This window comes from Zalophus californianus, chromosome 9, assembly GCF_009762305.2.
Source record: "Zalophus californianus isolate mZalCal1 chromosome 9, mZalCal1.pri.v2, whole genome shotgun sequence".
NCBI classification, from domain to species: domain Eukaryota; kingdom Metazoa; phylum Chordata; class Mammalia; order Carnivora; family Otariidae; genus Zalophus; species Zalophus californianus.
This window is the reverse complement of record NC_045603.1, coordinates 90,724,213-90,749,597: the sequence shown is the minus strand read 5'-3', so window position 1 is coordinate 90,749,597 and position 25,385 is coordinate 90,724,213. Positions and strand designations below refer to the sequence as shown.

The 25,385-nt window shown below is 38.3% G+C and overlaps 1 protein-coding gene across 3 annotated transcripts in view; it reads left to right on the top strand.

Annotated features, from left to right (window-relative positions):
• PTPRO (protein tyrosine phosphatase receptor type O) overlaps positions 1 to 25,385 on the top strand; it is a 239,175-nt gene that overhangs the window by 142,704 nt on the left and 71,086 nt on the right. For all 3 annotated transcript variants that reach the window (XM_027594901.2, XM_027594902.2, XM_027594903.2), the window contains exons 3-10: positions 2,446 to 2,604; positions 4,402 to 4,554; positions 6,211 to 6,654; positions 8,511 to 8,672; positions 12,232 to 12,428; positions 19,375 to 19,495; positions 19,839 to 20,032; positions 21,162 to 21,273. In XM_027594901.2, the coding sequence (XP_027450702.1) occupies positions 2,446 to 2,604; positions 4,402 to 4,554; positions 6,211 to 6,654; positions 8,511 to 8,672; positions 12,232 to 12,428; positions 19,375 to 19,495; positions 19,839 to 20,032; positions 21,162 to 21,273 (1,542 nt within the window). The remainder of the gene's footprint in view (positions 1 to 2,445; positions 2,605 to 4,401; positions 4,555 to 6,210; positions 6,655 to 8,510; positions 8,673 to 12,231; positions 12,429 to 19,374; positions 19,496 to 19,838; positions 20,033 to 21,161; positions 21,274 to 25,385) is intronic.

Below are 25,385 nucleotides of genomic sequence, written 5' to 3'. Positions count from 1 at the left end.
CACTGGAGACACAGTAAAATATTTTTAGAGAATGCATTTGAGTTCTATTGAAAATAGACTGAATGTGCCTCAGTAATGGCCGGGCTTAGACTTTAGAATTTACAGCTGACCCAGGTCACTTAGGTTGAAGCCAAGAGAACTGTAGGAAGCCAACAGGCAAGTAGGCATTTAAAAAATTCTTAGTTTAAATGTAAGTAGCTTTCAGCAGCCAAAAAAAAAAAAAAAAAAAATCACAACATAAAATATCTATGCTGTAATCCTCATCTATCTCTTGAATTTCAAAGTGGGACTGTGGCTTTGATGTGCACATGTCATGCCTCGGGGCAGGAAAGATTGGGTGGACCTCTCACTTCTCTTTTCAGGAGACAGGACCCTGGTGAGGATGAGATACTGGACAGCAGGAAGGGAAGAGTCCCTGCTCTGTGGCTGCTTTTTGTTGTTAGCTTTCATTTTGCTTCCCTTAGATCCAGAAGCAGTAGGTGGATTTGGTAGACTCCGTGGGTTAGTAATTAGACTGGGTTGAAAGAAAGACCTTCAAAGAGTTCAAAATTTTGGGGGGATTAATCAAAGAGAAATACACAAGAGTCTTGCCAGGTTGGTTGGTTGATTGGTTTAGGTAGCACAAGCATGTTCACTTTGTAAATGTTACCTTTAAGCAAGAAGACCAAGGACAAGTCAAAGATAAAAGAGAAACATTTTAGCCAGAGAAAACAGCATGTAGTCTACCCCGACATGATCACAATATATGCTGTAATCTGAAGGTCCTTCCTGATTTTTTCACTAGATGTTGGCTTGGCTCTTAAGAAAATTCCAGGAAAAATCAAAGCTTTAACATGTTGCTTCAATCCTTCCCGGATCTCTTCAGTCAAAAGCAAAAGCTAAACTAGGTCACGATCCTGGAGGGCAAAATGAAAAATATTTACCTACAGATTAAGACAAAGTAGGTACCTGATACTTGTGGAATAAATTAAATCAAATTTTGGTGTCCTAGGGTATTGAAACTGAAATTTTTAAAAGTGTAAAATTTAAAGTAAGGATATTGATTTCATTTAGGCTGTAGATGATGTCTGAGAATTCTCTAATGATAAAACTTTGAATCAAAATTGTTTTTGTCTGTAATACAATAGTTGACTCCAAACCAAATTATTTAAACGATTTTCTCAAATCAAACGAAGGCAAGTAAAACTAATCCAACAGCTCCTTCAGAAGAGTGAGGGAGCTCAGTCATTTTTACAAGAATTTTGCTGAAGAATAGGATATGGAGGAGATACAGATGTGCATCAAATTGTAGTTTTAAAAAATGAGTATTTAAAAGGTTTTGTAATGAGTTAACGACTCAAGCAAAATAGAAATAAACATTTTTTTAAGCTTCTGCAGGAAGAGTGGTTTGATAAACACTGTAAACTATAATTCTCACAACATAGGGTGGTTTACAATCTTATACTTAATATAGAAAAATAACTACTAAGTTTATACAAGAAATAAATGATCACATAAACATTTATCCTTGGTCAGAGCCAAAATGTATTTTCTGTTACGGGTCTGTCATTAATATCAAGTTTTCTTGGCTTGGAAAAAAGAAAAATGAACTAGGAATTTGGAGATACAGACTCTGCCATGTACTTGTCAAATTACTCTTGACAAATAATTTTTTTAATAATTTTTTATTGTTATGTTAATCACCATATATTACATCATTAGTTTTGGATGTAGTGTTCCATGATTCATTGTTTGTACATCATACCCAGTGCTCCACGCAGTACGTGCCCTCTTTAAAACCCATCACCAGGCTAACCCATCCCCCTACCCCCCTCCCCTCTAGAACCCTCAGTTTGTTTCTCAGAGTCCATCGTCTCTCATGGTTCGTCTCCCCCTCTGACTTACTCCCCTTCATTCTTCCCCTCCTGCTATCTTCTTCTTCTTTTTTTTTCTTAACATATATTGCATTATTTGTTTCAGAAGTACAGATCCGTAATTCATCAGTCTTGTACAATTCACAGCGCTCACCATAGCACATACCCTCCCCAATGTCTATCACCCAGCCACCCCATCCCTCCCATCCCCCACCACTCCAGCAACCCTCAGTTTGTTTCCTGAGATCTTGACAAATAATTTAAAGTCTCTGAGTCATCATCATTATTTTTATCTGTTGAATGGCAATATTCATATTTGCTTGTCCTAGATCTCAGGGTTGTTGCAAAAGGCAAATGGAAAAATGAATATGAAAGTTTCTTTGAAAGGCACAAAACACCACATAAATGTACTTTGTCAATTACTGCTCTGGAGAACAGTCAACTCATGAGTATGGGGGAGTTTAATGCTTATGGATAATAAAAATGTGGAAAGTGTTCTGACAGGCATTAATTTTTGGTACTTCCAACTACTGATAATGGCCTTTCTACCTTTTTTCCACTTCCCCTTTGTCCATTTACTTCCCTTCTGCAGAACCCCTACCTGTAACCAGTGTTTCAATATATGACTATAAACCTTCTCCTGAAACAGGAGTCCTATTTGAAATTCATTATCCAGAAAAATATAATGTTTTCACAAGAGTAAACATAAGCTACTGGGAAGGTAAAGACTTCCGAACAATGCTATATAAAGGTAAGAAGCAAAAGGAAGGGTGATAAATATCATCTTTAAAATACTCCTTTTTACGTGATGTTTGCTAACTGGACTTCTGTCTTGCTCTAAAGAGGCCTTATGATTCTCTATCTGACAATGGAAGAACCATTAAAAATAGTTATTAATTTATAAAAATCTTGTCATGAGGAATCTTAGAACATCTGGTTTGCTAGAGTCACATGCAATGCAAAAGCATAAGAAATACTCAAATTATTATCACTTGTATGTTAGTCTTGCCAAAGGCAGCATGTCTGGTACAAGAAATAAATTCAAACTTAAACTTAGAAGCACCTCACCTAACCATTTCCTTCTGGGAAATGATAGAAGGGCATTTCTAGAACTAAGAAGTTCAAAAGGCACCTTCTTACCAAGTTTTGCTTGGAGGTGGTCCAAGATTATTCTCAAAGGTGAATGATAATGCTTTTTTTGTTCCTTTGGATATATTTATCTGTATGACCAGCTAAATGATTGTATTAATATACAAAAATTGGTTTCATTGTTTATACTGGCCTGATGGGGACCCTGTGGGAAGAGAAGAAAAAGAGATCCTATGGGAATCAATCATTTCAAAGAACCTGGTCACCTTCTCTGAGTAGACTCTTGGGGAGAAGGTGGAGAGGGAGGAAGGGAGGGAGGGTATTCAGCTCCACTGGGAGTGAATTTGGAAGGAAAGGAACTTAGATACTCTCAGGATACAAAACTGTAACATTACTCTCTGGGGGCTTAGATGATGGTTATCAAAGTTGACTGGTTGTAACTAGAAATAGGTACTGGTGAGGTGAAGAATGGATACTGAGGCACACAGGTCATGATATCCAGAAAAGTGTCATTTTGACTTGCTGCTTTTATAAACTCATTTCTTCCATGGATTTCTTTTTTATGAGACATGGTTCAAAACAGTGCGGTGAATTTTTAGTTTTTGAAGCTTTAAAACATCAAATAAATATAAACATAGACTCCACAGATTATTGTATTTTTAAAATTTCAGTGAAAACAGATTATCTGTAAACTAATAAATGGGGCCTTATTTGCTTTTTGATCACATGCAAATACAAGTTCATGAATAATTTAAAAGCATTCTCTGGAATTTTTGTGGAACTAAAAGCCAGGAGTTTTAAAATAAATCAATAAATATGCTCTCCTTTTTAAGTTAATTAATTTTTAAATTTATTTTTGGCTTTTAGTTCAGTAAGTGGTACTTTTGGTTTCTTTCCCACATTTCCTTCTAATTTGAATTGGAATCTTAATTTTATTATTTTCTTTAATGTTTTTCAAATTAAATACAAATTCTTCTTTCCTTCTTTCTTTCTTTCTTTTTTTTTTAATCAGGTGCTGCCAACTGGCAGATAAACCATTCTACTTTTAAGAAGGCCAGTTTTTACAAGTAAGCCTAGTGAAAACATGTTTTATAAAATTACTTTTTCCTAAGTCATAAGGTGGCAAAATATCTTTGATTTTTATCATAAAATAAATGGCTAGCATAAACCGAATCTACAATTTCTATATGTTATCTTCTCCATTTAATACACAAAATGATCCTATAATAAAAATTTAATTTCATCATATTCAATTTCTGCAGAAAAAAACTTTTCAGGATTTTGGATTTAAAGATCCAAATTTTCATCTCTAATCTTATGCCAATTTTGTATTACTGACCATGCCAGAAGTTGCAGGAAATAATACCTTAGGGCTATTTAATCTTAATTGTTTAGAACTTTCTAGAAGTATGTAGCATTTAAGAGATCAAAATTTTAATATAATTGTTTTTATTCTCAGATTTCTTTAAGGGAAAAACAGTATTTAATCACTGGCTGCCAGGAATATGTTATAGTAACATCACTTTTCAGCTGGTATCTGAGGCAACTTTTAATAAAAGTACTCTTGTGGAGTATAGTGGTGTCAGTCATGAACCTAAACAACACAGAACTGGTAAGTCTTCTGAAGAATCAAATTTAGTTAAAAAATAATTAAATTATATGTTTGTTGCATGTATATATTCTATCATTCTGAGAAAAATTATGTTCTAGAGCTAAGAAATAAAATAAATATATATTTGTAATAGTCTAAAACAAATCCTCTATCAATGTAAAAGAACTGAATAAAATATTCAAAAGAAAAATCTAAAATATGTCAATATAATCATAGATTTATAATCTTTGAATGGAAAAAAAGTACATGATACTACCAAAAGTTATAATTAAGTAACTTAACTTGACCAAGTAGACATCAGTTATTCTATAACCTGGCAAAATTCCCACATGGCAATAAAAATGATAGGAGATGTTCTAGTAAAGAATATCAGATTATTAGAGGAAAATATTGGGATTCAGATATGTCTAAAACTTGCAGTGTTTAATTTTGGTAGCATCACCAATAGGAAGCACTGTTGTAGGATGGATGGATAGATGGATGGAAGAATGGATGGAAATGTACACCTACCAAATGCCTGTCACCAATACCAATGTAATTGACATTGCCTGTGCCTAATGTGTCCAAATTACTCATTAGGAATGTTGGAGATACCTTTCATATGAACATTGGGAATGGATTGTTATAGATCACCCCTGAGACCCTGCCAGTCTGAATCTAAGATGCCATGATTTTCATTAAGTAGGACAAGACAAAGAAACTATTTCAGCTGAATAAGTTAGTCACGTCACGGCAACATCTAAGATTCTATTTGTATTTTTCATTATTCAATTCAAGTAAGGAAATGTTATCAATTGAGTGACTTCTACCGGGAAGTTGTGCTAAGTATGAGAGAGATGAAGACAAAGTCTGGTGAGATAAGTTTCCTGTCCTCAAAAATGGTAGAGATACAACACAAATGGCAATTATACAAGGCAGAACTGATACATGTCCCAAGAGGTACAAAGTTATGTAACTACAAAAAGGAGGGAAAGATTAATTTTTATTCGAAGTTCACGGAAGGGATGATATTTCAGCTGCTATTTGAAGGATAGGTAGAAACAGTTGCAGGTAGAGACCAGACAGCATGCCTTCATAATTTTCTTCCTCTCAAAATGTATGCTTCCCTAATTCACAAATGGATTTTGTGCTCATATGTTTCATTCTGGAGAAGTGAGGAGTGAAGCAGTATTTCTAACATATGTGTTAATGTTTCAAAGGCATATATGCAACTCTCTTAAGTGCAACTACATCACAGGGAGTATTTTTATCTTGATAGCTAGAGTATACTAGAGTTGCTTTTTTTGTAAGAAAGATCCAGTGGCAGAGACTCAGGTTTTTTAAAAGGAGATTTTGATAAGCTACAGAATATTTACAAAACTTTGCTTTGGACATGGTTAAATTACCAGTTGGACAAGCATCATATCACTAGTTAATGTATTTGAGGTATGAGTGGTGATATACTCATGTATACACATCATGCACAAAATCTTAGGTAAATGTGTAACTTAACACCACAATAGTTCTTGATGTAGATTATCTTCTACTATCTTTTAGTAGAAATAAAATTAACCTCTATTTTGTAAATCCACTTGTGTATTTGACTTACTAATAGATTAAGTATTCACTATAATAGAACTAAAAATTACTGGAAAATGAAAATTCTCTCTCTTACAGCCCCGTATCCACCTAGAAATATCTCGGTTCGTATTGTAAACTTGAACAAAAACAATTGGGAAGAACAGAGTGGCAGTTTTCCAGAGGAATCGTTCGTGAGATCACAAGATACAGTGGGAAAAGACAAACTCTTCCATTTTACGGATGAAACCCCTGAAATTCCCTCTGGCAATATTTCTTCTGGTTGGCCCGATTTCAACAGCAGTGACTACGAAACTACATCCCAGCCCTATTGGTGGGGCGGCGCATCTGCAACCCCTGAAAGTGAAGATGACTTTGTCAGTGTCCTTCCCATGGAATATGAAAATAACAGTACACTCAGTGAGACTGAGAAATCAACAGCAGGCTCTCTCTCATTTTTTCCTGTACAAATGATCCTGAATTGGTTACCACCAAAACCACCCACTGCCTTCGATGGGTTCCATATCCACATAGAAAGAGAAGGTAAAGTAATAGGAAATCAGCGAAAATAAGAAATGGTGCACAAAGGAAAGGGCATTGACATATGTTACAACTAAAATATTTAGAAAAAATGACTGATGGGAGACAGTTAATATTTGAAGAAAAAATGGTCAAGAAAGGGAAGAATTTAATTGAGTAGTAACGCCCACTAAGACTAGAAAACAAAATTAAATAGGTAGGATCAGAATCCAAGGTTTAGGTAGTTTCTAAATTGCGAGTATTCACAACTTGCGCACATTTCACTGCCCAACATGTCACGTACTCCAGGCTGCTGAGGAAACCTTCCGTTTGGAAAGATTTTGAATTAAAGTTCTAGCCATTGCAAATTACAAAATATCCTGGAGAAATTTTCTGTTTTCTAGTACACAGTTTGGGAAGCATGTAGCAAAACAATCTTTCTGACAAGAAGGCTACCTTCCCAAGAGCATCAGCCCTGGGTCCTGTTCATCTAGTGACTCTGATTTGCCTCAGGGTGTGTCCCTCAGGGACCAGCACCACTCCACATTTGCCCAAAGAAGAGCTGGTCGTAAAATAGAAAATGCACAGCAACTAGTATTTTCGCCATAGCATGGATCATAGTCATTGATCCAGCATTCCAGAGCTTTCTTTGTATTTTAGCCCACTAGCTTATGAAAAACAGGGCCCTGGCCAGCAGTCAATGTGGGTCATGACCATATTTAAATTGTTGTTTGGTAGGTTATTATAGTTATTTGCTGTTTGTTTTGTTTCCATAATAACACACTTCATTTTATACTTTCCAGTCTAGTGGTTTGAGTGGCAAAAGTTGTCAAGTTGTCAAAATTTGAAATTCAAATAATAGCTTTATTTTCAGAGTAGGGCATTAATATCATGTAGTATCGTATAGTGCATACTGTTGTTTGCCCTTATTTTATTTTATAGAATAAGACACCAAACTCTGTGGATTCCTCTATCCTGGATTATAGAACAATCGACCATCCCCAAATGTTGTGTAAAATAGAAATCCTTTGTCATTTCTAATTATTTGAGTCAAGAGTCTTCACGTTTACCTAGAATTACTTGTATAAAAGATATCTGTCTTCATCTGCCCTTAATTTGTCTTTTATTTTCCTGTCCCACAGTATATTCTGGGGAAAATAAGGTCTTGTATCTCACAACAATTTTTTTTTTAATGAGTATTTCCATGAACGTTCAATCATGCTTTCATCTGACTGCTGTGTGTTCTGTTGAAGGCTATGGTGGTCACCAACTGATGAGAACAACTTCAAATAGAGTAATAAGCAGCAGGAGATGATCTTTGAAGCAATGCAAAAATCATTTTTACTTTTAGAAAGTGAAATCTGGAAGACAGATCAAGGACAAGCATTACAAGTGTCAGAAAATCTGCCCAGGATAATTATTTCCAACTAGAAATAATTCAATTTATTTTAAGGCATTTCTGGGTATTTAATACTACCACAAAGAACTGATAAGATACTGATTGCTGGTTATTTTTTTAATCTTTATATCCATATAAGAAAGTCAACTGTTGCAATCTTATCCTGACATTCTACTTCTGTTCTGTGCACATGACGTTGTTGGTTAATAGTACATAAGAATATGCAGTATAAACTCATCCCTAAGCTTTATTGATTTGGATCCCATATTTTAGTTTGGTAATTTAGAAGTGTCGTGAAAAGCAATTTGAGTACTTGGTCATGTTTCTTTTCTAGTACCTTTGATGAAGATGTATAATTGAACTTGACAAAAGAAAGGAAACGTATAAAAAATACTTATTTTTTGTATTAATTGACTTGTCTACATTCAAGGCCCTTCCAGGTTTCAATTCATATATATTCTCTTTTTTATATATGACTCAGAAAACTTTACTGAATATTTGACAGTGGATGAAGAAGCACATGAATTTGTTGCAGAATTGAAGGAGCCTGGGAAATATAAGTTATCTGTGACAACCTTTAGTTCCTCAGGATCTTGTGAAACTCGAAAAAGTCAGTCAGCAAAATCACTCAGTTTTTATATCAGTAAGTACCAAAGAGATTATTTTGCACTCACAGAAAAGCTAGGACAATGGAACTGGGGAGATTAATGATGCTCAGGCATCAATTATTCATCAAACCTCAGAGACCCTGAGAAATCGTCAAGGTCAGAAGAGGCTCGGTTCCATGAGATTTTGACAGCAGAGGAAATATATGTATGTTTAATAGTAGCAAACCTACCCAGAGATTTAGCTTATGGATTTTTTTATTATTGGGATAATTGAACATTTATTAAGCTGACCTTCCACACTAGCCATAACAAGCCCTCCAAGGACACGGACACACGGTTTAGGACATACGACTTTTGTTTGAGGCCATACAGAAAATTGGTATTGTTGGACCGGTGGGGAGAAGTCTCATTAGAATATTGAGCTGAGAGAGCTCAAAAGAAAACCAGAGATTTAAGTGGTGTAGAGCCTAGGTGGCCACCATAAATTTGGCCCAAGAAGACAAAGCTAAAGCATTCTAAAAGCCCCAGTGTCAAGTCTTCTGGTGGTTTCTACTGATTCCATGAGGAGTAATGACGGAGCAAATAATTAACCTCTAGAAGCTGCACGAATGGTGCATGTCTGTAATGTCTTTAGCTAATCTGAATGTGCTCGCCGGAGGTTTCAAGGCCAAAAATCAGTTACCTGGTTTATCAGCAGTTACATGTGCCTCCCATCAGCAGAAAGAAAAAACCAGAAGGCAATGGATAAAAATGGCTCTTCAAAAAAGATGACCAGCACACACTTTATCACCTTCTCCAAAGGCAAAATACCTCCTTTCCCCAAATAATCCTCAAAAAGGTGGATGGGAGAATGAGAAGGGGGACAGAGGGAAGAGATCCATTTATTTAACAGCTGAAAAATGTTGAAAATGCCCCGTCTAGCATTTCTACTTAAGAAATCAAAAATGTCGCCGCTGATAAGAGGCCTAAAGATCCATGAGATATACAGAAAGAATAGTCATAATTTTGCTTGCCTGGTTTTCAGTTATGGAAGATCTCTGATATGAGGTCACTTGAGAATGAAGTTTAGTATTCAGTTCTTCCGTGAAGCTTAAAATGTTTCATTAACTAGAATGTTTCCCTGTCTGTCAGTAGAGATGCACCCCAAGTGTCAACAGCTTCTGGGAAATCTCCCTCAGCTGTTCTGGCCAAACTGGTCCTTCCCTTCTCTGAATTTCTCCTGTGTTTCATAGTGCACAACACAAAATACAGAGCTTATTTGTGTATAATATTATTCTAGATTTGTTTTATTTGTATACATCTTACTTCTCATACCAAATTATAAAATCCTAGCCTGGGGTTACACTACTTATTTATTAATTCTGTTGTACATTCGACAAATATTCACTGAACAACTTTCATGTGTCCGGCGCTCTGTTCTAGAGTATCCAAATTGACTAGCGCTGTTGAGAATGTGTCAGAATTGCTCAAAAATATGATTATTTCAAAGAGATGCATCTTAATATTCACCTAGAAAATATAGGGTACTAAAAATTCTGGTTTTTTCTCTGCCAATAAAAGAATACTATTTTTAGTGCTTAGGATATTCCGCTCTGCAGTAATGAGTTATTCAGGTGTACTGTATATACGCCTTTAGTTTAAAACAGAAAACTATAGATATAAATACTATATTGGAACTGAGTAAGCCCCCTCAACATAGTACAGACTCATACCAGCTAAACGATATTCACAGCTCGTTTTCCTGACCAAACTGTTCCGGTGTTAAGCTGGGACATTAATATTTATTAAATTCCATTAAGATTTATAGTTCTTGTGTTGCATTATGATTTTTATTTCTGTGGTTTTGAAGGCTTTTCTCAGAGATGAGAGGAAAGGTAGACATTTACATTCATCCCCCAACAGCCTCACATTTCAGTGATCCCCATGTTTCAGGTGGAAAAAAAAAAAACGGAGGCATAGAAAGTTTAGTAATTTTCCCAAGTGTCTGAATGAGGACTAGAACCTAGGAATATTTGACAGCAAAGTCCATTTCCACGTAGCCCGCAGTGACCCATTACCTTGGCTTGATCATCAGGTCAGTCCTAATGTAAAACTTTTGAATGAGTGAATTTGTTTTACTTCCTCTCACTTCGGCTCTCTGTGCCCCTGCTACCTCAGTAATCTTCCTAACGGCGATGAAAACACTTCACAATTACAGAGTTCTCTAACACCTATGATCTCATTTGATCCCAGTGACAGATGGCATCATGATAAATTGTCACAAAGTACTGAGCCAGGAGGCCAGGGGTCTGGGTTGGGCCCCAAGCATTGACTAGCTGTGTGACATTGGACAGGTCACACACATCTCTGGGCCTCAGTTTTCTCATCAGTTAAATGAGGTATTGGATCTCTCAAGTTTTCAATTCTAACATTCTATGGTTTAATCCATTTGGCCGGTGCATTGCCAGAGATTCAAAGAAGTTAAACCGTTCGCCCAAGCTTGTGTCACTCATAATGAGCAAAGCCGAGTTTTGGTCAACTCTTCTCTCTCCAAACCAGTGCTTTTCACAGTTCCTAGAGCCCCCAGAGGTTTCCTACAGGGGTTAAGAGCGTGGATTCTGGAACCAGCCTTCCTGTGGGTGAATCTACTTACCCTGTCTCTGCCTCAGCGCCCTCATCTGAAAGTGGGATTAATACTTGTACTTATCTCATAGGTCTGTTATGAAAATTAAACGATTAACATATGTAAACATACACAAGCCTAAAACAGAACCTACAACCTGCCAACCTGCCGAATGCTTTCTTTGCCATCATTATTATTGTCATTTTTTATTGTCATTATCTCCGTGGCCCCATTGGCTGTGAGCCTGAGACTGCTCTCCCCAGGAGATCCGCTTGCTTCTTTCCCCCTCCTGGGTTCCAGCCCAGGAATACAGCTCCGTATGAAGAAGCTGAGAAGTGTATCCTAAGCAAATAAAGGAACGTTGCACATGTGCGTTTCAACAAGGAATTTCTGTAGATAATAACCACCTCAACACTTCTTGAGTCCTTACTATGTGTCAGGCACAGTGCTAATAACCACTTCAGAAACTTAAGAGAACAAAGCAAATGGTGGGCACTTCTGACGAGATATTTTATAATGAGGAACCCACCGCGTCCCTCAAATTATCACCCAGATCTCAGGCAGCTTCTGTAATTGAGCCAACCTATTGCCTATTTCTTCTCTCAATATAGTCGCACTCCGCCTCTTTGATCCCGCTGCTACCAAATTTAAAATATTTTCGTATGATGGCAGTCGAGGCTAATTTGAATCTCCAAGTCATTATTTCTAGAGACCAGAGATCCTAACAGCAAAGGAATTCTAAACACTGCTGAAATGTCCCCACTTCCACACCCGCTCTGCGTTAAAAGAGAAGTAGATTCTCTCTGGTGAAGAATCTACTGGAATAAACTCAGAGGCAGGGGGCAGAGAGCCGTGCCGGTCCACCTGCCCGTCTTAACCTTGACTCTCTGTGTAAGGGCGAAAGGAAAACATCATGATTTTGAAAACTTGACTCTTTTATCTCCACCAGCTCAGCATGAAACCTCCCTTGTGCTCTTATTTGACATGTTTAGGCCCTTCAGGAGAGTGGATGGAAGAACTGACTGAGAAGCCCCAGCATGTGAGTGTCCACGTTCTAAGCTCAACCACCGCGTTGATGTCCTGGACATCGTCCCAGGAGAACTACAACGGCACCATCGTGTCTGTGGTGTCGCTCACCTGCCAGAAACAGAAGGAGAGCCAGAGGCTAGAAAAGCAGTACTGCACTCAGGTAAAGGAACAGGAAAAAATGCTGATGAGCTCGCTCAGTCAAGGCCTACAGGAGGCCATTGCAAGAGGCTACGCGGGGGTCTTGCCCCGGGTCGGGGCGTGGTGTGAGCAGGAAATGAGTGTGCCTGGTTCTTCAGTTACACTCTTCCTCCCTCCCCCTCTGGGCACTAGCATCTTCCTTTTATTTTCACACCTCATTCAAGACCCCTACGATGTGCCAGGAATTCAGATGGGACAGATGTTGGGATTCTAGATAATTGCTATGTATCTGCCTCTTGCAGAGTTTATAATCTAGGGAGAACAACGTATAAGTGAGCATATAATTACCGCAGAGTATAAAATCAGGCCAAGGCTAAAAGTAAATGATGGAGAGGCCCTAAGAGTTCATGGAAATAAAGAGCTGAGCACGAATAAATATGGACTGGGGCAAGAGGATTTGGAAACTGGCCAGAAAAACTTTTTCCAGGGAAGGAGATGAGCAAGCAGAAGGTTCTGGGGAATTTGTGTTTGTTTGTTTGTTTGTTTGTTTTACTTTTTCTATTCTTTTTTTGTTGCTTGAACTATAAAAATAATTCATGCTCACTGAAAAAATAATTAAAAATTAAAAGTACTAAAGTAAAAAACTCCCCGTTCACTTTATGCCAAGGGGGCATAAAGGGGCACTCGGAAATGGGGTGCAAATCAGTAGTTCTGGGAATGGCTACCAGAATGAGCTCATGCGCCCAGCCATCAGTCCTGAGTGAACGCCTGCCACATGGGCCCCAGGGCAAACCATGCTTTCCATCACCCTGAGTATCCACAAGGGAGCCTGGAGCCCAGCACTATTTTCCTAAAACCTGGTTTTATTTTTTCATAGGATCAAATGTACTGATTCCTGGTGTCTTGCAAACACAAATTTCCTTCCCTAAAGGCAAAAAAAATTAAATTATCAACTCGTGTGTCATACACTGGAAATATAATACTCAAAAACAATGTTTACTATATGAAAGCTTTTTGGAATGTTTCCATTTATCCCACAAAAACTAGGCATTTAGGGAAGTTCAAAGAGTGAGAAACTTTAAAGTTGGTAAGAGGAATTCAGGAATCATGGCCTTTGGAGCGCTAGAAAGGCTTAAGAGCGTTGAGATAAGCCCTTACTTGCAGATGAGGCTACCCCTTGACTTAAAGTAAGGAGTATATAGGCTAAACGGATTAACCTGTAATCACGACTCACTGTGCAGCTTAGAAGTTTCCCTTCCTGAGCACAGGAAAGACAGCTGACTCATTACATTGGTAGAAAAACGTGTTTCTCTTACAGAACATGACACAGAACTTGACTGCTCCAAGGCACATTTCATCACCCCTCATCTAATGTAAAATTATGTATCTTTTGCATAGAAGCCAAAGGCTAACAGTACAGATAAAAATTGTAAATTATAAATGAGCCAGAAAAGGCTGGTCTCTGCACTTTCACAATGCTTTCTTGAAATGCAAACATGAAATTGTTAAGGGTTATAGACAAAGAGGCCAATATTTAAAGTGGAGGGCAGGATCTAGACTACTGTGTGAGGTGTTATCTCAATTACAAGACCATTTTGAAGATTTGTTATTATACCAACATTATCCATTACCCCACCACACACACACACACACACACACACACACACACACACACACATGCACACAATTTTTAGATGAGGAAATATCAGTTTAAAAAGTCTGAAAAGCAGAGGTGCCTGGGTGGCATAGTCGGTTAAGTTTCTGACTCATGGTTTGGGTTCAGATCATGATCTCAGGGTTGTGAGATGGAGCCCCTCATCAGGCTCCTCGCTCAGTGCAGAGTCAGCTTGGGATTCTCTCTATCCCTCTCTCTCTTCCCCCCACCCTCAAATAAATAAATAGATCTTAAAAAAAAAAAAAGAAGCCTCAAAAACTGGCCATTAATCAAAAGAATCCAGAAGATATTATCACCAGTATCAGTCTGATTTGGGCTTATTTCCCAAAGCAACCATTATCCAAAAAGAAAAAAATAATAATATTTCTTTAATTCTGTATTCGGTGGTACTGGATTGAATTAATATTCAAGATGCAGCTCAAAAATAAGAGTGATTCTAAAGCTAAGCACATACAGTAGTGCCCCCTGCCTCATTCATGGTTTTGCTTTCCACGGATTCAGTTTCCCGTCGTCACCCGTGGGCAAGAAGCGGGTGACCTCCTCCAATATATCGGCAGCCGGTCAGTAATAGCCTAACAATAGGTCACAGCGCCTACGTCATTCACCTCACTTCATCTCATCACGTAGATATTTTATCATCTGACATCATCACAAGAAGGGTGAGTGTAGTACAATAAGGTATTTTGAGAGAGGCCACATTCACATAACTTTTATTACAGTATAGGGCTGTAATTGTTCTCATTACTGGTTATTGTTAGTCTCTTACTCTGTCTAATTTATAAATTAAATTTTACAGTAGGTATGTATGTATAGGGAAAAAACATAGTCCACATAGGATTCGGTACTACCCATGGATTCAGGCATCCCCTGGGAGTCTTAGAACGTATCCCTTGCAGATAAGCGGGGACCATTGTATTAATGGTTAATATGTTTCACTATTTTATACTTTCACTGTCCCTACTTTGCTTCTACCACTGACTATACCAGAGGATCCTTGTTTTACGTATCACCTAGATCATCTATGAGACCCAATGCTAGTGTCACTACTCTTTCTGACACCACCACTGATATCTGTGCTACATCTTAGAAATAAAACAAATTTGACTTGAACCTTGAGTTCACAACGCTTAGAGTCTAGCTTTCCGTGTGAGTACATTGTACCCATTAATTTGAATTTGTCCTCATCATGTGTATGCTCTTCATGTCTGGTTGTTGTTTCATGTGTGAGTTGGCATGCAAATGTTTGTAGAAAAGGGTGTTTTGTGATGTATGCCTCCTAACAACCACCTCAGTGCTATTCGTTAATAAATACATGTTGAACATCAAGTATGGGCTCCATCAGTGTTATACATAAAGGACCCGGTCAATTCTTCAAATTGTGCAAATGTGCTTTCAGTACTTTCTCCAAAGACTCACACACAGGGGTGCCTGGGTGGCTCAGTCATTAAGCGTCTGCCTTTGGCTCAGGTCATGATCCCAGGGTCCTGGGATCGAGCCCCGCATCAGGCTCTCTGCTCAGTGGGGAGCTTGCTTCTCCCTCTCCCTCTGCTGCTCTCCCTGCTTGTGCTCTCTCTCTCTCTCTGTGTCAAATAAATAAATAAATAAAATCTTAAAAAAAAAAGACACACACACAATCATAAATTTCAGGATTAAGAAAGTCATATAATATATGTATATATATTTATTTTTACATGTGACCTGCCTTGGTCCCTTAAGTGTTTTCCGACAATGTATGTGCCCTGTGATTTAACAGTCTGTCATGTATTTCCTGCGCTCCCTAGGACATCTTTCCTCCTATTTCTTTAGCTGGGGAGAAACAGGTCTGGCGCCTCATCAGAGGGGCATTGGGCTGAACTGAATTCTCTCAAATGGAGACGAAGCCCATTGGGAATGGGAGAGAGGAAATAGTGGAATGCAAAAATGGGTTGAAAATTGGGGGAGCGGATGTGGGATGATCCTCTGGAGAATAAAATACATATTATTGAGTAAGTAGTATTCAGGGGCTTTTCTCCTGCCTGCCTACAGTCTACTTACCCCAAGGCGATCCAGGATAAATGCAAGGGGCATGGAGGGGATAGAAGCATAGATACAAGCTGGTGGCTCAGCAAATATCCAAAACCAGGTGGCAGGAAGGAGTTGGTGTTTATTATCTATTATTTATTACCGAGGTCGTTTTTTAAAATAGTCTGATGTATATACACACGGTTGATTCTTTATTAAAAAAAAAAAAGTAGGGGCGCCTGGGTGTCTCAGTCAGTTAAGCGTCAGTCTGACTTTGGTTCAGGTCTTAATCTTGGGGTCCTGGGGTGGAGCCCCATATGGAGCCCTGTGAAGAGCCCCACCTTTAAACCCACCTTGAGCTCCAGGTCAGAGGTGATGGCTCTGTTCTCAGTGGGGAGTCTGCTTGTCCTTCTGCCTCTGCTCCTCATCCCACTCACGCTCTCTCTCTCTCTCGCAAATAAATTAATAAAATCTTTTTTTAAAGGAGCATAATGTCCCTAGGGTGAATTTGTTATGATGGCTTATTTTTTGTATTGAGGTGTAAGTGATGTAGAGGATACTTTCAGGGGTAACAACATAATGATTCAATCGTTGTATACATTGCGAAATGATCATCACAATAAGCCTAGTTGCCATCCATCACCATACAAAGTTACAAAATCTTTTTTCTTGTGATGAGAACTTTTAAGATTTACTCTCTTAGCAATTTCCAAATATGCAACACAATATTGCTGACTATAGTCACCGAGCTGTACATGACATCCCCATGACCTGTTTATTTTATAACTGGAAGTTTGTACCTCTTGACCCCCTTCACCCATACCATCCACCTCCCCAAACCTCTCCTCTCTGGCAACCACCATTCTGTTCTCCTTACCTATAAGTTTTATTCTGTTTTGTTTGTCCATTTGTTTTGCTTTTTAGTTTCCACATAGTGAAATCATACACTATTTGTCTTTCTCCGATTTATTTCACTAGCATGATACCCTCAGGGTATTAAATATGATGGCATATTTAAGTGGCTCTGATTTCACACAGTCATTTGAATAATCAGAATCAACTACTTGCTTAAAATATTATCCAACCAAAGAAACTTTAACACCACCCTAAAGCAGTCTACACATTTTCTGCCCTGCTATTCTAAGTATTCTAAATGAGTGATTAAGTATTCTAAATGAGTGATTAAGTATTCTAAATGAGCTAAGTTAGCATTCACGGGTATGCCTAGATGTCTACGATGTGTTGTTAAGTTTTAAAGAGAAGTTGGGAGCGATGTTAATAATGTAACACCTATATGGTTTTATATCATATTATTTATGTCTATTATTATTTATGTCTATACGTATCCAGGAGGGTCTGGAAGGTTGCCCACCAAAATGTTTGGAATGAGGGGAGAAGGACAGAAAAATTGCCAGTTTACGTCATTTGCTCTTCTACTGTGAGCATTATTAGTTTTATCATTTAAAAATTTATTTTAAAGCAGTAAGACAGTGTTACTTAGTTTTCCACAACATACATGTCTTGTTTGTAGTCTGTCTCTTCAGGAAATGTTCCGTCAGATGAGGATGTCTAGTTGGCCAACTTTGACTAGATGGCTTCCAGCAGAATTCACCTTCGAAAACATGGGTAAAAAATTCTGATATGAGTGCAAATAGGAAAGACAGGAGGGAAATGCTAATGTATTCATTCAACTTAATTTTATTTTGCTCAAGTTATTGGTAAAGAAATTATGGTGTGCCTGTCCCCCCACTTACATTTAGAGCAAGTTCTACCAATTCAAATTATACAAATTTAATTGTGTAGAATCAGTTTCTGGTATCAAAAAGGTTTAAAATTCATATCATATCACCAATTCTGTGTTTATTCTTAAAATTATAATGAAGCTTAATAAAAAAAACTTATAGCATACGTAAACTGCCAACAATACTGTTCTTCATTGATTTATGCTCCTTTCCACAGCAGTTTTATGTCATGTACCCCAGAGGCCAAAGAATTGCTGAGTAATGAGTTAACTTTATTGATACTCTAGTTTAAGCATCCTTGCCACTCTGTGAGGTATAGAATAGCATTATCTATAGTTTACCAATCAGGAAGCCAAGGGAAGAATTATAAGTAAATTATAAATAAATTCCCATGCTTACAAGGGAGTAGAGTCAGGATTTGATTCCAGGCAGTCTGAATAGAGAGCCTGTGTTCTTTCTACTAAGCAAGACTGTCTTAATTATAGAGGCACTAAAGGTCAAAGTCACACACTTCTTGACCCGTAAGCTGAAGCATCAATCCTCGTGCACACCAACATTTAACCTTAGTAAGAACATTTCATTCATCTATCTGTTCTATTGTTCTCTATATTACATTTGTTACTGAACCAAAAGTTTTCTTTTTTTAAGATTTTATTTATTCATTTGACAGAGAGAGAGAGAGAGAGAGCACAAGCAGGGGGAGCAGCAGAAGAAGAGAGAGACAGAGAAGCAGACTCCCCGCTGAGCAGGGGCCCCGATGCAGGGCTCGATCCCTGGACCCTGGGATCATCACCCGAGCCGAAGACAGACACCCAACCAGCTGATCCACCCAGGCCCCCCCCCTTTTTTTAAACAACAGCAAAGAAGAGCTCATCTAAATGAGAAATATTTCCTACAACATTATTTTATGGGGTCACAATAGCCCGGAGAAGCGCTTCCTGCTGTCCCCCCATGCTTAGTCCCATGCCTTGCCTGTAGCAGGCTGTAGAGGTCACAACACTAGGCTTCCAGCCCCGGCGCGGAATCTAAATATGTGACCTTGGCCATTTCCTGACTTTACTTTCTTGATCTATTAAATGAGAGATTTGGAGCAGATAATCTCTGAGGTCATTTCCATCTCTATAATTAGATATTATATGCTTCTAAGTGACGAGAGACTGAAGACATTGCTGCACTGATCTTTGTATGTTTTTAGCTGACACTACGGTTTAGGATGTCAGACTCCCCTTATGGTATTGCTGATTTGATTATGGTTAAGGGCTGATGTGTCTCTAGTGTGCATAGTTAAAATTGACAGTGATGGGTATAAAGCAGTTCACGGGGCTTATTAAATCCAGCCATACAATTTGAATGTTCTGGGTTCCCTTCAGTGTTCACATAAACTATAAATCATCCTAATTCTGAAATCTGACCTTCCCAGAACGAGCAAAGGCTTTTGGATTTCAAAGGCATCTGTGGCTCCACAAAGAGCCCTGAATATGATATCAGCTTTTGTGTCACATTATGAAAGCCCAGCTCTAAATAAATCATATCGGGTGTTTGGTTTAAAGGTGAACTCAAGCAAATCTATTATTGAAAATCTGGTTCCTGGTGCCCAGTACCAGGTCGTGATGTACCTAAGAAAAGGCCCTTTGATTGGACCCCCTTCAGATCCTGTCACATTTGCTATCGGTAAGTTGCCAGCCTCGAGAATAACTATCAGAGTACTGTTGGGGGAGGGGCAGGGGTCCAATGCCCAGGTCCAAATCATTATCATCATATATGGGGGGCCCCTACTTGTTCACTCAATATTCTACACTCAGAGTAATAAATGACTACCGTTGTATACCAGGGGAATATCATTAGCATCTACAGCTCAGGAAAAATAACACCAGAGGTGAATATGATTTATTCAATGATAGTATCGGAAGAGCGAAAACCCTAGCTATTAAGAAGAAGTTTGAAGCCATTGCTAAGATATTAAACATTCTTTCTTGGCTCTTTTTTTTTTTAATCCCTCCCCACTTCTTCTTAGTTCCAACAGGGATAAAGGATTTAATGCTCTATCCCTTGGGTCCTACGGCAGTGGTCCTGAGTTGGAGCAGACCTTACTTAGGAGTGTTCAGAAAATATGTAGTTGAAATGTTTTATTTCAACCCTGCAACGATGACATCAGAGTGGACAACGTACTATGAAATCGCAGCGACTGTCTCCTTGACTGCATCCGTGGTAAGTAGCTGTCACACGTCCCCGTGTAAACAAATGTGCCTTTCCCTACCGAATGTACCAGAAAAAGTTACCTGTAAATACACACGGGGGGCTTACTGCTTTCAAAATTCTTCTAGTTGTTTTTACTTTCTGGACTATTTTTGTTTTGGGGAGAGGTTGAGAGAGAGAGAGAAAAAAATAATTATGTGAAGCAAGCTTTCACCCCTAATTGAGCATATCCACATTTTACTAGAGCTATAAACTGCTTATTGTTTCTCTCTGCTCCCGAGGAGGAAAACACACAAAAAAATTTCCTTTAGTCATTCGATAATGAGTTGACACCATTTAATGCTAATGATGACTATTCTTAACATCTACACATCCTTTAAATACCTCTAATGTCAGGTCATTAGAAGATGCTTTTCAAGAGAGCAGGTGAAGATTGCTCTTTCTGAGACTGGAATAATTTCTAAAGTGCAGGCTCCTACAGGTCATGCATGAAGTACACAATTGCCCTCTACCCAGCTGAAGACTGATATTTGCCCCCCAACAAGGATGCATGCTTCTAGTCCAAACTGGGAGAACGCGGAGTTGTGAGAGGCCAATTTTCTTAGAAATAAGGGGATGCATATGTACGGTCATTTACAAATAAGTATTATTTCATATGTGTAAGACAACTTAGGAGACTGCAAAACGAAACCAATATTGGAAATATTTGACTCTATACCTATGAATCACTTCTTCAAAATTATGTTTGTAGGGCGCCTGGGTGGCTCAGTCGTTTAAGTGTCTGCCTTGGGCTCAGATCATGATGCCGGGGTCCTGGGATCGAGCCCCGCATCGGGCTCCCTGCTCAACGAGGAGTCTGCTTCTCCCTCTCCCTCTACCCCTCCCCTCTGCTTGTGCTCTCTCTCTCTCTCTCTGTCTCTCTCAAAAATAAATAAATAAAATCTTTAAAAAAATTATGTTTGCATATCATTCTATTTACACTTTACCTCAGTCCGGAAATGGAAAATTTGGGAAATACAAAAAGGCACAGAAATAAAAATAAAGATTATTTATTGACTATTTTCATGACCTAATAAAAATAACTCTACTCCAAAAATATGATTTTTTTCCCCTTAGTCTTTTGTCTCCTTGCTCTTTTTAGAGGATAGCCAATCTGTTGCCAGCATGGTACTACAACTTTCGAGTTACCATGGTAACATGGGGAGACCCGGAATTGAGCTGTTGTGACAGCTCCACCATCAGCTTCATAACAGGTGAGTGGTGTGTGGGAACTGCTTCCGGGGGGAAGAGAGGACCGTTTTGAGGAGTTTCTGAAGAGAAGCACCTCCAGAAATTTCGAGTTATTCACCCGGCACTGGTCGAGCATCAGTTCCACGGACGACAGTATGCTTGATTCTGTAAATTCATTATTTGTTTAAATGATAGTCTTTAAACATTAAAATATGTTGTTATCCTGAGTTACTGTCCTGTATGTGCCCCATTCGGAATTGATGGGAATAGACTTGTAGCAGATAGAGCTTTTAGCTTCACACGGAGATGAATTGATTGTAGCCATTTGATGATTATATTTGCTAGAGTGCCTTCATCTCCTTATTAATTAAGCCATTTTTAAGGTCACAGGCTGATGGCAGTGCTGTCCGTTGCAGGAGTGAGAATAGGCTTTGGAGACAGGTGGACCTGGGTTTGAATCACAGATCGGCCATTTACCCTGTGCAAACTGTGCATGTTAACTTTCCCAAGCCTCAGCTTTTTAAAGTGTAAAATGGATATGATAATGATACCTATTATTCTTTTCCATTTAAATACGTCACTTAGGGAAAAAATAAAAAAATAAAAAATATTAAAAAAATAAATAAATACGTCACTTAGGGGACACCTGAGTGGCTCAGTCGGTTAGGCATTCCACTCTTGATTTGGGGTCAGGTCATGATCTCAGGGTTGTGAGATCAAGCCCTGCATCGAGCTCCACTCTGGGCATGGAGCCTGCTTAGGATTCCCTCTCTCCCTCTCCCTCTGCCCCTCCCCTGACCCCCTCCCTCTTTAAAAAAAAAAAATACATTAGTGAAATATGTGGCCCAAAGTTTAAATACTTAAACAACTGTTAGCTCATTATCATATAACAGAGATACCAGAGGTGGTCAGAGATGACAACGGGAAGGGAAAATTCATCAAAGAAACATTAATCCTTTTTGAACCCTATTTGCACTAAGATTTTTCAGGAACTTTTGGTTGGACTACCAGGCTCTAATCAGAGTTATGCTGAGAGAAGAAATGAGAAAAACATGTCTAGGTGAAAGATAATGTTAGCAAAATACTTTCTTCTCTGGACATTTAGTTTTACTCCCTCAAACCTTACCAAAATGAAAGCAAATGGAAAGAAACTAATCATGTGAGGGCACCCGGCTGGCTCAGTTGGTAGAGCATGCAACTTTTGATCTTGGAGTTGTGAGTTCAAGCCCCACAGAGGGCATAGAGATGACTTAAAAATAAAATCTTAAAAAAAGAAATTAATCATGTGAATTCTTACACTATCAACGTACATAGAACATCCCCTTCTTTTATTAGCCAATGTCAGATGTTAACAGTAGATGTTAACTAGCCAGATGTTAACAGTAATGCTAGAGTGGAAAAGTGAAAAAACACCAAAAACTTAGAAAATACCAACTATGTGACAAGTACTGTGTTAGCTTCTTGACTATATTAATAATTGCATACTTAAATTTAATTAAATTTTACCATATAAATAATTCATACAGCCTAACTTCATTGACATTGCCTCTCTGAGAATACTCTTTCCTTCTCAGACAGAGCAGATGTCTGGAAAAAGCCCAGACTTTGCATCTGAACACTTGATTTGAGCAGACTGGGCTCTGCAAAATTCTAGCTGTCGAACTCAGAGCAAATTATCTTAATGATCCTGGACTTCTCTTTTCTCGTTGGCAGAATTCAAAATGCTACCTAACAACTGGCTAATAGAGCAAAACCAAGTGTATTAGAACTCACTGCAATAAGGCAGAAAACTGCCTCGATGGGCTCTTTGCAGTGTCTCTCAAGAGGGACATCAGAAATGAAAAATTAACAGGATTTGGAGTTCTGGACTCAAGTGGTGGGGTTGTGCCTTTCAAAGTTGGGAACTGACCAGGATCTGGTAAAGGTGATGGACCCAGCAAATCTGGATAGTTATAAGGTCAATAAGTGAGCTACTTGCCTAGGTGAGCAGTCTATTATCTCCAATAAATTAATCTCTGGGAATTTCTTATCTTTTCCTGGGACAATCTCCTAAGTCATGCTGACATTGGTAGTTCATGGTCTCATCAAAGCATATTAACACAGACAGTCTCAATTGTTACATCTATAAAATGGGTATAATAGAATTTCACAGGTAGTGTGAGAAATTATGTAATATAAATCACTATTAAAATATATATGATGGCTGACTTTTATTTTTATACTTATTTTTAAAAACCAGTTGAAATTTTAGCCTTGTCTCATTTTGTTTTTCTTCCCTCATTTCAAGTTTAAAGCAAACAAGGATAGCATACTTCTCTTACCTATGTTTTTAGTTGTGAGCCAAAATGCCAAATCGGGTGATATAAAAGGATATAGGAATAAAATATCTGAATAAGGTGTGATTTATTAGGATCTCAGGTCCCCTGTCTTTGTTAGGCAACTTTGTCTGCAAGTCAAATGCGTAGTAATTATGCTAGTGTACCAAATAATGTTTAATAAACAAATAGTGACATCTTGTGGCCGTTCAGCAATATGCTACACTTTAAAGCAACAATACAGAGTATAAAAATCTATAAACTTTGTTAATACCTGTGAGCAGGGAGCTATACACTTCTGGGCTCGCAATTTTAAATACATTTCTTGCCCTTACTAGAATTAGGACATGAGAAAATATCCTTTGAAGAAATATAAGTGTAGATACATACATATAATGAAGTACATAGAAATATATTAAGAGAAAAGAATCTAAAGGTATTATTTTTTTATTAGACTATTCTGAAATAGGATGTGGGTTTGTGTTACTTGCTAGATACATTATTGGTATTTCAAGATTTTATTGTCAAACATATAGAAATATTACTCCAATTTCACATGGAACAGAATTTTTTTTAAGATTTTATTTATTTACTTGAGAGAGAGAGAGAAAGAGAGCACGAGAGTGGGAAGGAGGAGCAGAGGGAGAGGGAGAAGCAGGCTCCCCACTGAGCCCGATGCGGGGCTCGATCCCAGGACCCCGGGATCAAAACCTGAGCCCAAGACAGACACTTAACCGACTGAGCCACCCAGGCACCCTGAAACAGAAATGTTTTTTACTCTCTATATTACAAATCTCTTCAGTGAATAATTGTTCTTGAAAGCATAGTTATGAATGCTTGCTGTGAGTACTAGTAGCATCTTGAGGAAAATGAATCTTCATGGTTTATGGAAATTCTCCTCCAAATATTTCAGCTGGTTTTGTGCTCTCTCTCAGAATGGAACACCGGCTTGTCTTCAAACCAACATACACATGGACTTTAAATTCAACTGTGAATGTGTTTCCTAAAAATCTTCAGAATTATCAGTTAGTTTAAAAAATAATTAAAATACGCTTTCAGAGCTCATAAATTATAAATCTTGTAAAGAACTCTTCTCCCCACTAGAAATAATTTAAATTTAAATGTGTAAGAAAATTAAAAAATGAATAAACTCAGTGTTAGAATTTAGCAAAGAGCCCTTCCTGCCTTCCCCTGCTACTTGCTTCAGCAACATTTAGTTAGAGCCCGCTTTTTGCAAAGCGCTGGTTAGGCACGATCAATGATATTGCCTTATTATTTTATAGAAACAATAATTATTGGGTGCCTGGGTGGCTCAGTCGTTAAGCGTCTGCCTTTGGCTCAGGTCATGATCCCAGGGTCCTGGGATCGAGCCCCGCATCAGGCTCCCTGCTCGGCGGGAAGCCTGCTTCTCCCTCTCCCGCTCCCCCTGCTGGTGTTCCCTCTCTCGCTGTCTCTCTCTCTGTCAAATAAATAAATAAAATCTTTAAAAAAAAAAAAAGAAACAATAATTATTTTCTGTCCCTCTAATCATTGACCCTACTGTCCTTTATTTCCATAAACATCTTTGCTACACCACAATTAAAAATTACTTTTGTAGGACCCCAAATTTTCCAGTACTGCTTAGAAAATAAGTTGCCTTATACTATTAATTTATTGATACAACAAGTGTACTCAAAGAAGTGAACATTTCAGGAATCTTGTAACTGTGAAATTTGTATAAAAGACCAGATAGCCTCAGGTACAGTTGGGTCTGGCTGCCTTGTGTCTGAGCCATGCAAGGTGGGGCCCCAGGAAACAAGTGTCCACCTTTTACCACCAAC